Source organism: Penicillium pulvis, assembly GCF_028828015.1.
Source record: "Penicillium pulvis strain IBT 33274 chromosome Unknown scaffold_8_segment0_segment0, whole genome shotgun sequence".
Taxonomy (NCBI): Eukaryota; Fungi; Ascomycota; class Eurotiomycetes; order Eurotiales; family Aspergillaceae; genus Penicillium; species Penicillium pulvis.
Genome location: NW_026643080.1, coordinates 2,742,173 through 2,754,636, shown reverse-complemented (window position 1 = coordinate 2,754,636; position 12,464 = coordinate 2,742,173). Strand labels below are relative to the sequence as shown.

Genomic DNA, 12,464 nt, shown 5'->3' with positions numbered 1-12,464 from the left:
GTATTAGAAGTGACAGGTCACAATGAGGTCTTATTCGTGGGTAATTTTTGCCCTAGCGCCCTGCTTTGTAGATTCCACCGCCATCGGGTACTCAGATTCAACACCGTCAACCGTTGCCAATTCTTCACTAAGCTTTGGATCTCACTATGCCGTACTGAATCTGGATCTGATTAATGCGGTCGTGGGAAGTATAAACACAACGTCAAAGAGGCAAGCATTTATTAAGAACACTGCTAAATGGATTGACGCGTAAGTTGCTGTCACAAGTCTCGCTCGTCAGTATTTGCCCATAAGTAACAGATATATAGAGTTCACAAGCAGTCTCCTCCTCCGATCAGCATCTTCAGTCGTGTATATGCCTCTAACAGCCTCATGCCCGAGATCTCTACATCTTCACCCTTTTACAGCGCCCTTGCTGGTCTCGGGAACATAACAGAGTCTGATGTGGAAACACAACTCTACCCTGCATTCAAGCCACTGCCCGATTACGACGTTGTTTTGCAGAAAATACGGTACTATGCGGGGACGGGTAACACGTTGGTTCAAATCCTGCGCAATCAAAAGATTGACACCGTTATTCTGGTAGGCATTCCTGTACCCATTCCAGAGCTGCAGCAACCAGTGATCATATCCATGAAACGTAACAACAAAAATCTAAATAGTCGGGCGTTCGAACTTCAGGTGTGATGCTCATAACGGCTCAACGCCTCTTCGATCTTCATTTTAATGTGTGAGTCTTGGTGGCTTGGTTGACAGCCTATCTAAGTAGACAGCGCTGAATGGAGATTAGATATGTCATTGCGAACAACACAATTGAGACGGGAAGTGACGCGGCAATAATCAACGATGCAATTTTGCAGGAAATTCTTCCAAAGATGCCACTTGATGTTATTACAGTGGAGCAGGCTATAGATGCCTTGCTGCGCTCGAAGGCAACATATTACTAGTCTCGTCTCGAGCAAGGAGGTGCATGCATAAATTTCATGTAATAAATAATCAGATCTGGTAAGACAAACCTGGAAATTTACAAATTCCTGGATATCATCTCCCCCCTGAGTCTCTGGCGGCCCCGAGGGGTGGGGCCGGAAGCGATGACTTCGTTCTCCAGTATGAAATTCATCTTCAACCTCTATGGAAGCCTGCCAAGTCGTGTTTGCCAAATCTAATCAACTACATTGTCATATGACTGAACACGCATGCTTGCGACAGCCCCCTATGAGACCTATCAATTAAGCACCGCACGTATCAAAATAAGGTGCCTTGGAAGCTCCATTGATCTCGAAAACGAATTAGTGGGTCTCAGAGGAGTCGGTGGGTATTCGATCCATTGTATTATGACCCACTACAGTTTCCCATGTTTGCCGAGATCTTGAACTGCCATGTATACGTGAACGCGTGTCGCGATATTTGTTACGTTTTTTAGAAATTCTAACAATCGATATGAAAGACGAAACCTTGGCGACATCAACAGAATGCCCAAAAAGGAAGCTCGTCCGATGACTTGTCAGACGGAACCGTCATTCTTCGACTCCGTAGAGTCAGTCCACTACGGCTCAGCCTCATCCATAGGGAAGCCGATAGCGGCCCGAAGTGGCGGCACCCTGATCAAGAAAATTTTCAATAGTAAGAGATACCAATGGAGAATTGAATGTGGAGTGAGATCTGCAGAAGAGCCGCTGGAATTTTGGGTGGGTGACACACCCGTGGGAAATGTGGCCCATCTTGTCAGCGATCTAGGTAGATGATCTCTTTGTGAGAGCCGGTTTCCTCTGCTCCCTTAGAAATACAGAGTTTACTCTGATCCGTGTACCCCTCGTAGCAAGTAGTTGCATGAGATCGCTGTGATCCAAAGATTCTTTTGTTTCTGTGGAAATAATTTTCGAAAGTCCCAAGATCTCACCCTTTCACATTGTGCCACGACGCGGCTCGTTGATACTCTTGCCCCACTTTTCACCCTTGTCCACTTTCGCCCACCAATCAGCATTGTGTCCATCAAAGTCCATCTTTATACTACATATCAGCTACGACATCGTCGTGTCGTCATTGTTGCTTGTGTTTCTCCGTCACTATTACTTTATCACTCGGTGATCTTAATTTTCGCCTTCCCCGTCGCGTATTAGTTTGAGGAGTATGCGTGAGTGCCGCCAGAGCACTCAGAGCGTCAGACACACGCAATTCGCCTCGTATTCCAGATTCAACTGTGATACATTAAACATGGTCAACTATTCTTGTCTATAGAAAACATGAAATATTTTAAATGCATATTTGTCCGACTTACTAGAAGCCCAAGCTTTCTATTTATTTGCCTTTCGCTCCCTGAATGAGTCATGATTGAACCGAATCAGAAGCAGGTCGCAATAAATCACGCATGATAAAGTCTCTCGGACACTCTCGAGAAATAATTGGACCCTCTCGAAACTTCAAATCCCTTAACTCAATTCTAATAAGTCAGTTCCGCGTCAAATCCACCCGTTTTGAGCTGTATGATCAGTGCCGGCATACCGAGAACGGCCAATGACACTTCGGCAATACCTCGGCACCGAGCCTTGGCCGATTTTCGCCCTGTGCCACGGGTCTGGATTCGCCGAACTATACGCGAAATCACGGACATTGATCGCTATAGGGCAGGCTCCTAAATACTAGCTTTCCAAAGCAGATCCCGCTTGATCAAAAAAAGCCTGATATCACAGGAAATATTTCGGAGATCGGTCGGTCTGAAAGTATTTATATCTGTACCCTCCTTCAAGGATGGGAAGCTAAATCTAGAGGGCTATAAGTATATTGGTACTCCCCTCCCATCGATCTGTACCACCATCCAAATAGATACGAATCTTGAGATCATCACACGCCTACAGCATGCCTAATTCAATACCTTCTCACCCCAATCAGAACCCCGAGCCAGAGCCTCTATCCATGTCAAGGGTCGAGACTCGAGAAACCCTTCACGATGCCGGCCTTTCAGAAACTCCACCACCAGTGGACTACAACTATATCGATGTCCAGAGTCAAGATAATCCTGAATTTCCCGAGGAATATGTCGTCGAAACGAGGACCGGTTTAGTTCCAGAAACAGCCTTGCAACAATTACGATCCCGCCCTTCTTCAGCAACACTGGATGTTGAAAAGGGACCAAAAGAGCCTGTCGACTACGTCACCTTCACAATCGACGATCCCGAGAATCCACACAACTGGTCTCGTGTATACCGCTGGTATATCACCCTTGTCGCCTCGGCTGTCGTGGTATGCGTAGCCTACGGTTCAGCGGTCGTCACTGGCGGCCTGGGTCTCATCGAGGTCAAATATAATGTCTCCTTGGAGGTTGCCATCTTAACCTGCTCAATCATGGTCTGTGGATTTGCCGTGGGACCTCTACTCTGGTCTCCACTCTCCGAGATTATTGGTCGCCGACCCGTATACATCATCTCCTTCGCACTCTACACCATCTTCCAGATCCCTTGTGCCCTATCGCCAAATATCGGCGGGCTACTAGCATGCCGATTCTTGTCTGGAGTCTTTTCCAGTTCCGGACTATCTCTCGCCGGTGGAACCATTGCAGATATTTGGAATCTCGAAGAGCGCGGCATGGCCATCGCCTATTTCGCCGCTGCTCCCTATTGTGGTCCCGTCCTCGGACCAATTGTAGCTGGTTGGATCAATGTCGGCACCGGCCGACTGGACCTATTCTTCTGGACAAACATGGCCTTCGCAGGTGTTCTCATGATCCTTATCGGCCTCGTCCCCGAGACATACGCTCCCTTGATCCTCAAAAAGCGCGCCGCGAAGCTTCGCAAGGAAACTGGAAACCCGAACATCATCACCGAGCAGGAAAAGGCCAAACCCTCTCTCAAGGATATCATCCGGATAAACTTGATTCGCCCTATCACCATGATCATGACCGAACCGGTCCTTGATCTCATGTGCATTTATGTCATGCTGATCTACTCCATGTTGTACGCGTTCTTCTTCGCGTACCCGGTCATCTTTGGTAAGCTCTATGGCTACAACGATGGCCAGATTGGTTTGATGTTCATTCCGATCTTGATCGGTGCCGGTTTTGCCCTGTGCATTACTCCCATCCTCGAAAAGGATTTCAAGCGCATCTGTGCGCAACGCGCACCAACTCCCGAGGATCGGCTGAAGGCTGCTATGTTTGGAGCTCCTTTTGTTCCGATTGCACTTTTCATCCTTGGTGCTACTTCATATAAGCATATCATCTGGGTTGGACCTGCTTCATCTGGTCTGGCTTTCGGCTTTGGAATGGTTCTATGCTACTATGGTGTTAACGCCTACATCATCGACTCGTATCAGAAATATGCCGCTTCGGCGTTGGCGGCGAAGGTTTTCTTGCGATCTGGTGGCGGTGCTGCGTTCCCGTTGTTCATCACTCAGATGTATGATCGCCTGGGACTGCAATGGGCATCGTGGCTCTTGGCTTTCATTGGTGTTGGAATGGTCTTCATTCCGTATAGTTTCTATTTCTTCGGGGCGCAGCTCAGGGCGAAAATGAGTCGTGCTTAAGACTTTGTGGATGAGTTGATACGTTAAAGAGAGATTTGTTGGCGGTAATGAGACCTATATATTAGAAACAGATAGAGGAAGGCGTATTAGTACCTAATATTCATTTGTTTACCTTACTTCAATTCCTGCTCACTTGTACTTCTCTTCCAATGGTACCCTGACGCGATGGAGACTTTGGATTGGTCCATTTACGCGTGTCTCCACCGTTCGGTTCCCCTCACCACGGGTTGCGAGGTACGAGCTCGTATACCTCTAGCTGTGGCTTAAAGAGAGACAAAGTAATCACATGGACAAACCTTGACTTCCTTCTCTTGTTCTCTTCCGTCACTACCCGGATACGCGTTCAGAATGCCTCTTGAGGGCAAGCGCATCATATTATGCCTAGACGGCACCTGGGTCAACAGCGATAAGGGATATAACCGGCCGACCGCACAAGACCCAAATGACACACTAGCGATCCCAACAAACGTGACTCGCGTGTACCGCTCGCTGCGGAAAAGAGGATTCGATGGGGAGAGCCAGGTCATGTACTACCATCCTGGTGTGGGAAGTACTGGCGGCGTCTCGGACTCGATAGCGGGTGGGGTATTTGGCACCGGAGTTGCCGAAGTGCGTCCGAAGTCGCTCATCTCGAATTGACTGCAGGCTGACGGGCTCACTAGAATATCAGGGAAGCGTACAGTTTTGTCGCTACCAACTATGAACCTGGGGATGAGATCATTTTATTGGGATTTTCGCGTGGTGCGTTTACTGCGAGAGGTGTAGCTGTATGTGAGGGAGCTTTGTTGAATTTGACGCTGTTTTCATCTAACATTCGTCTCCAGGCGCTGATTGATGCGGTGGGTCTACTCAATTCCGATGGCATGGAAATGATCTACCCTATTTTTAAAGATGCGGAGAATATGGAAGATCCGGACTATAAGGATAAATTCCCTACAATTCCATTTCCAAACAAGCCTCGTCGACCCAACAGTGGGAAGGAATACAAACGTCGCTTGGAAGAGGTATTGTGCTGATAAAACCTAGTATTTGGAAAAAGAGAATGCTGATTATAATTGTAGTCTGGATTGACAAGAGTCTATAATCCCGATGGACACCGGATTAGGATACGCTGTATTGCGGTCTGGGAGACTGTGGGAAGTTTAGGTATCCCTATCATCATGGCTCCATGTCTAAGCTCATTTTAACACTTCCAGGTATCCCCAATACAAACCTCGGGAAGAAGTTGCACATTCCCCGCTCCACAAAAGAATAAGTACCCCATTATCCCCAAATTTACGATCCAGGATACTTATCAAACTATACATGCCAATTCTACGATACATGCCTCTCAAATACAACTGAGTACGCCTTCCAAGCTCTGGCTCTAGACGAAGACCGCACATCCTTCGCCCCAGCAGTATGGGAACGACCCGACGGCGTCCAGACCGACCTCCGCCAAGTATGGTTCTGCGGCGCACACTCCAACGTCGGCGGCGGTCTTCCAGACCAAGAACTCGCGAACGTCACTATGGCCTGGATGATGGACCAATTGACATCGATCGGCGTAGCATTTTACGACGACACAATCGATAAGATCTTCGAGCGGAGCGTGCGCTACTTCTTTGATCACCCGCACGGCTCCGAGGCGGAAGGATCATCTAACTCTGAAAGATGGAGGCAGTGGGCTGATATCTCTGTTTATGATGAACACAAGCCCGTTAGACCCTGGGGTTTAGGTGAGATTGTTCAGCCTGATACGGGATTTTATCATCTCGCTGGTAAGACCACTCGGACGCCGGGGCAGTACCGGCGTATTGACCCTGAGACTGGGAAGACAACTTCGAGATTCTTGATTAATACAAATGAGAGGATTCATCGGAGTGTGCGGATCCGACTTGATCTGGGTGGGCTGGGGTTTGATGATGTTGGTTTGTATAAATGTAAGGCGCTTTTGAAGAAGGGGCCTTGGGAGCTTGAGAGGGTGAGGGCTGTGGTTTGTCGGAAAATTCAAGATCCGGACAGTGAAATGGGAGAGGTGATTGAGAAGTTTGAGGATGATCGGTGGGGATGGATTTATGCTGGGCCTAGGGAGGATGCACCGTTGCAGACTGTCCTGATGGAGGAGCCGCTAGGACCGTATGAGAAACGGTTGCTTCGTCTTAGTAAAGGTGAGTATATTTACAGCTTGTTGATATGGGAAGGTTTTCTGACTGTTCTGTCAATCTCTAGGTCGCCCATATTACAAGACTCTTCTAGAGGAGAGTAGGAGGTATTAAAGAAGCAGGATATGGTTTTCGGTACATATGTATACCCTTGCACATAAGCATCTGCGAGAGATACCAGATAGTGTACTTTGATGGCCTGATTTGAACTATCAACTCTGAGGCGGAGCATCAAATCGGCAACGGCCAAGTTTAGTTTGTCGACTGATCCCAAATACTCTGGACCGTCACTCCCTCAACCCACTTCCCACCCGTTTCATCTTTCTGTACAGTGAAACCGATTTGTCTCTTCTCCCCAGGAAGAAGAGTAAACGAGTTGTCATCGAAGTACCCAACAACGCCAGCCGGATAATCTAACCAAGTGTAAAGGGACACGCCATTCTTCGCCTCAACAGTAAACAAGCCCGTCTTTGCATCATGAGAGATCTCAAGCTTAGGATCAACCAGTGAAAGCTCATTCGAGAACACAGGGGTAAATGTATTTTGATGTGTGAAGGCAGTCACGTCCTGCATGTTCGGGAGACGACCATGTGCCGTCACCGACATCACCAGGACAGCATTGGTATTGTCTGGAAGATCCAGATCCGAGATACTGGCCTCAAAGATCTTGGTAGTGTTAAGACCACCAATAGTGAACTGCGTCGACATGGGAGTGTTCGCATTACCCGGAATGCTCTTGCCAGCTAGGTCGACCCAGGTCAAGTTCACAGTTCCACGCGCAGTCTCCCATAGATCAGAGGTGACATAGATGGAAAGACCCCCGGTTGTATAATTCCAGTACGGCGCAATGATGACAGGTTTGTAGATATCTCGAGCAACGTAGTGAAGGACCTTCCACCGGCCATCATACTCGATACCCGCCCAAGTGGGAGCTTGCCAGATATCCTCGAGTTGCCAGTACAAGGACCCAAGCTGACGCTCGGGCATTCCACTACCACGACGGTAGAATTGGATTTCACTCTTATACATGTCGGCCTGGAAGATCTGGGTTGCGTGGCACCAGGCACTGAAATTGGCGACAGAATTCTCCTTATGTGGGATGGGATAGTATTGCTCCACTGCCATGGTCATTTCGGCCATTCCCATTGATGAATTCTTGTAATTTTGTGTAAAGGTACCACCAGCTGGGTAGTGATGGTTTCGAAGCATAACAGTGCTACTATTGAAGTGTAGATCCTTTTCATCGACGGCCTGGCGCCACGTCTGCAGACTTGGCATGCTGTGGAAGCCGAATTCGTTTGCAAAGCGGCCAATGGGGTAGCTGCTAAGATCAAACGCAACACTACTGTCATAGTTGTAATGGTCTGTATCTGAATAATAGGCTCCATCGGTGGTATTGTCGTAGCGTTCGGCCATTGGCACCGTTGCCGAGAGATTGACATACAAGTAGCCGTTGTTTGTGCTGCTTGGCATGTAAGAAATCGAACGCGAGTTCTCGTAGACGAGTGGAAGAATTAAGCTGATGAAGAGCTGCTCATATTGTCCGACCCAGTAGGAGTAGTGGTTTGGATCTGCCTCCTGGATGAGAGGGAGTTCGAGACTTTCGATCTCATTCCCGCCGGCCCACAGGGCGAGGGAAGGATGATGGTTCACTCGTCTCACGTTGTAAGAGACCTCGGCTGCGACATCTTCTAGGAAGCTTTCGTTGACGGGGTACATGGCGTCACTGAATTGGAACTCGCTCCAGAGGAGGATACCGCGCTCGTCGGCAATGTCGTAGATAAAGTCTGGTGAGTAGGCACCGGATGCCCATACTCGAAGCATGTTTTGATTTCCGGCAACAACTGCATCAAAAAGTCGTTGCATTTTCTCTTCGGTGACTCTAGGCCAGAAAGCGTCTGGTGGGATAAAGTTTGAGCCCTTGGCATAGAATTCTTGGCCATTTATTTCGAAGTGCCAATTCGCGCCCGGTGCGATCCCTTGAGCTAATTGTTCATCTGTGATGTTAAGGCGGTTGAGGAAGATTGTGCGGAATCCGGTACGCTTGGTGACACTGGCGAAGGTTTCCTGTTCGCCATTGATTGTGATGGTAGCATAGTAGAGATTCTGCTTGCCCATGCCGGTTGGCCACCAGAGGTTGGGCGCATCAGCACTGACAGTGATACTTCCTGTGATGCTTTGACCGGAGGTATAGACATTTTCGAGGGCCCCGGACTTGATAACCTTTCCTGATTCGACCTCCTTGATCTCAATGTGCATTGAAGGGTGGCTTGGAAGTGACCCAAGGAAGTCAATGCTGGCATTCACAACCCAAGGTTTGCCCTGATCCGGAGCAAGATGGTTAATCTGTCCTTGACGGAAAATATCGAGATCGGTGTTGAGGACATAAACACTCTCTTCGCGGTCAAATTGTACGAGATATGCATCTCTCCATGGGCCAGCTGGAGCAAAGGCTGGACCCCAGTCCCAGCCAAAGTCTGATTGTTCTTTGCGAATATACCAACGGTTCGGGAACTCGTATAACTGTTGGGGACCATAGGGCCACTCTGCAAAACCAGTCAGAAATAGTCATGTCGGATATTTGATCATTACATACTTTCGGAGTCGGGATTCTTAGCAATCTCATTGGCAATTTTCGGTGCGCTGCCGAAGTTGAGCGACAAAGCGGGTTTGCTCTTGCAGTTGTTGAGGATTTTAGTGACGTCGAAGGTATACTGACGAAACTGGTTGTCAGTAGTACCGACAAATTGGCCGCACAGCTCAATTGTGGTAAAGGTATCCAGGCCGTTAAAAACAAGCCACGATGCTTTGGAGTTGGTGGATCTGCATCGTATGATCAGACACATATTCAAACACCCGGCTCAGCCCACGGGGTCCTATATACTTACAATCCACCCAAAGGATGACTTGTGTATGTCCAATTGTTATCTGGGATCCAACGCAAGTCGAAATCATTCAGACCATAGTATCTATAGGTGCATAAGCAATTAGTATGTGATTTCCAGAGTTGAGAGTAATACTAACGGATCATCTATGACAATAGTCAGTCCAGGCTTCTTTTTGCCAATCAATACAGTACTCACCAATAACATTAGCAGCATAAAGATCCAGATGTGCTTGCGAGGGTAAATGGCCCGGAACCGAAAGATTCAAAGCCTTGCTGCTGACCGTCCAGCCATCGCCAGTGAGGTCAACTACATGCTGTCCCACAACAGATTGCACCGTCACTGGGAGAGCAGCCAGTGCCAGCTTCATCCAAAAATGCATGGTAGCACTGATTGAAACACGAGGTGTTGAAGGTTGACCAAGCTAAGCAACAACACCAAGATATGACCAGGGCGAATGCTCCGATTTATCCTGCAAACTTACTCGGTCACCTCGGGCAAACACCGGTATGAGACCAAGTGGAGACTCAAAGTTGTAGCAACTTTTAATAAATCCCCAAACTTGACATGGGCCGGGCCATTGTTATGACGGGGATAACCTCGCAAACCCACCAGGGAAGCCCCTCACGGGCGGGGAAAAAGCAACGGTAGCAATCTTGCGTAGTGAACGGGGTTGATCCCGGGGAAATTATACAAGGGAATCTCCGGCTCTGGGTTGAAATGGCGGTTAAAAGCGATGATCTGCGTTGTGGAGCTCGAGAGGGGTAAAGGTGAAGTACTACTTAATGCAAGAGTACGTTGGGGAGAAATTGATCAATTGCCGAATAAGGATGGAAACCCCCAAACATTTCGACGAGTTTTCAATTTCAAGTACAGCATTTGGAGTTCAAATCATGGTCATTCGAGATATGTAAGGTGGAATGAATCCCTAGATTTGAACGCACAGGCCATCTTTCCCAGCCATTCCCATGTACTGAAAGGCTGGAGTACTGTACAATATCTAATTCTAGCTTGTTTGTTTATCTAATTTTAATAATTCGTCAGGTTCTTGCGCATCAGCACTATGTCCTCGAAAGAGAAGCCAAGCTGGGTGTTCAGATATATTTCGACGCCGCCGTCGTAGGTGGTCTCGAATGTCTTGAGGAACGCCTCCATAGCCGACGCCCGAACGCCACTAAGCTCAAGCATGCCGTTAGCCTCGGGGCTTAAATGATCGGTGCCGGCATGAAGAGCAAGTGCATTGGTTAAGTTTTCCCGTACACTCTCCAGTCCCACGCGTGTATAGAGGTAATCGATGATAATTTCTTCGTGAGGCCGACCGATAAGTAGTAGGATGAGGGCAGAGAGCACTCCAGTCCGGTCTTTTCCAGCTAATAGGACGCAAAATTGTTAGCATTGATCAATTCGTTTCGATATCCCCCCCGCTCATCATAGATTCGCCACTTGGCGGTGAGCACTCACCCGAACAATGGAAAATGAAAGGGTCGTTAGGTTCATCTCTAATATGACTGAAGACTTCGGTAAATATGGGCGTTGCTGCATTCAAAATTCCCATGTACATCTTCACAAATCCTGTCGCACTGTGGTCGTCCTGTGTGAAATCCCGAAGGTTCAATGAAGCTGGTCTGGTGCCGTAGGGCATCCATATTGTCTCAATTCCAGTAATCTCTGGGCTGGGAGCCCGCTCCCGCTCTCCTTGATTCCGAAGATCGAATATGGTGGTGATACCTAGATCCCCAGCCAGGATTGACTTCCCCTTCTCTTCGAGATCTGATAGATTTCCAGAGCGGTAGGCATATCCGGGGCGCAGTACGTTATCATGGCTTAAGTCCCGGAAGTTGGACACGCCGGGCAGGGTCACAAAAGGAGGCAAAGAGATAATCTTCGAGACAATTGATGCTGGGATGGGAGTTCGGATATCGGTACTTAATACATCGATGACATTTTCGGCGTCGATCATCTCGGAGTGGTATTGTGGTATTGGTTATTGCGGAAAGAGAAGGAAGAAGAGGATGGATTGTAGTTTTAAACAATGTCGAAGATTTGAAGACGTGTCTTTGGGAGACATATGGGGTTCCCAGCATAGTAATCAAGCACTGGGAGGCTATGTCATAGTCTCCATACAGTTTATCCCAACAGGGAAAGGCTCAGGAAGTGGAAAATAGAGCAGAAGGCCAATGATGTAGCCAGGAACGGGACGCTATGTCATCGGTTCCTGGGTGGGTCCGGATCAGACATGTGCGAAGACCGATTTGGTGGACGCTCAAGTTTATTTAATGACGTTCAGGTGCACCCGAGGTCCACAGTGAAATTCCTGAAGGAACGGGTGGCAATTACTTCTTTAGTTAAAAGTCCAGGCATTCGGCACCTGACGCCACTTGGGGTCATACAATAAGAAAAATTGTGCAGATCTAGAATTATACAAGCGCTTCTTTCAGGACAGAATGTACACTAACATTGCAATGTCAGGTAAGAAAAGATCATTGGGGAAATATGACCCCGAATACTGCGCCTGGCTTAATTCCATCAATGTGGTGTTCAGTTGGCTATACTATGTGGGATTCAATGGACAATTGTCTTTGCTACCAATACCTACTCTTTCGACAATCTGGTGCATTTTTCTCTGAATACATATAGCTCTCTGCTCAGGTCAACAATATACTCGGGTAACCTTTGGAAGGTTGTTGCTTAGGAATCAAGCCATTGGCCGTCAGGATTTACTTCCAATTATAACGACCAGCGACAGAAATATAGAAGCATCGCAGACATGCTAGGATTTATGACGCAGCAGACTATTATCCTATCCCCACTCCCGTCAAAGAATCACTCAAAGTAAGCAGGGGAGACGACGCAGCAATGACGAGCGAAAACTATACGTACTAAAAGCCAATGGCGTTCGGGCTTGTATGTATTGAAA

At 47.9% G+C, this 12,464-nt stretch overlaps 5 protein-coding genes across 5 annotated transcripts; 3 read left to right on the top strand and 2 right to left on the bottom strand.

Moving 5' to 3' along the window:
• Positions 1-22: 22 nt before the first annotated feature.
• Positions 23-947, top strand: N7503_010441 (cysteine hydrolase family protein; the record flags this gene model as incomplete). Its single annotated transcript, XM_057069987.1, has 4 exons — positions 23-249; positions 309-582; positions 663-730; positions 791-947. The coding sequence occupies 4 exons, from the start codon at positions 23-25 to the stop codon at positions 945-947; spliced, it is 726 nt and encodes a 241-aa protein (XP_056916598.1).
• A 1,909-nt stretch (positions 948-2,856) lies between these two features.
• N7503_010440 (MFS transporter) lies at positions 2,857-4,518 on the top strand (the record flags this gene model as incomplete). Its single annotated transcript, XM_057069986.1, has 1 exon — positions 2,857-4,518. One exon carries the CDS (start codon positions 2,857-2,859, stop codon positions 4,516-4,518), a length of 1,662 nt encoding a protein of 553 aa, XP_056916597.1.
• Positions 4,519-4,866: 348 nt separating this feature from the next.
• N7503_010439 (T6SS phospholipase effector Tle1-like catalytic domain-containing protein) lies at positions 4,867-6,776 on the top strand (the record flags this gene model as incomplete). Its single annotated transcript, XM_057069985.1, has 6 exons — positions 4,867-5,127; positions 5,181-5,285; positions 5,343-5,522; positions 5,580-5,664; positions 5,805-6,668; positions 6,730-6,776. The coding sequence occupies 6 exons, from the start codon at positions 4,867-4,869 to the stop codon at positions 6,774-6,776; spliced, it is 1,542 nt and encodes a 513-aa protein (XP_056916596.1).
• A 138-nt stretch (positions 6,777-6,914) lies between these two features.
• N7503_010438 (uncharacterized protein) lies at positions 6,915-9,929 on the bottom strand (the record flags this gene model as incomplete). Its single annotated transcript, XM_057069984.1, has 5 exons — positions 6,915-9,208; positions 9,259-9,485; positions 9,551-9,631; positions 9,687-9,693; positions 9,746-9,929. The coding sequence occupies 5 exons, from the start codon at positions 9,927-9,929 to the stop codon at positions 6,915-6,917; spliced, it is 2,793 nt and encodes a 930-aa protein (XP_056916595.1).
• Positions 9,930-10,576: 647 nt separating this feature from the next.
• N7503_010437 (tyrosine-protein phosphatase) lies at positions 10,577-11,507 on the bottom strand (the record flags this gene model as incomplete). Its single annotated transcript, XM_057069983.1, has 2 exons — positions 10,577-10,917; positions 11,009-11,507. 2 exons carry the CDS (start codon positions 11,505-11,507, stop codon positions 10,577-10,579), a joined length of 840 nt encoding a protein of 279 aa, XP_056916594.1.
• Positions 11,508-12,464: the final 957 nt, after the last annotated feature.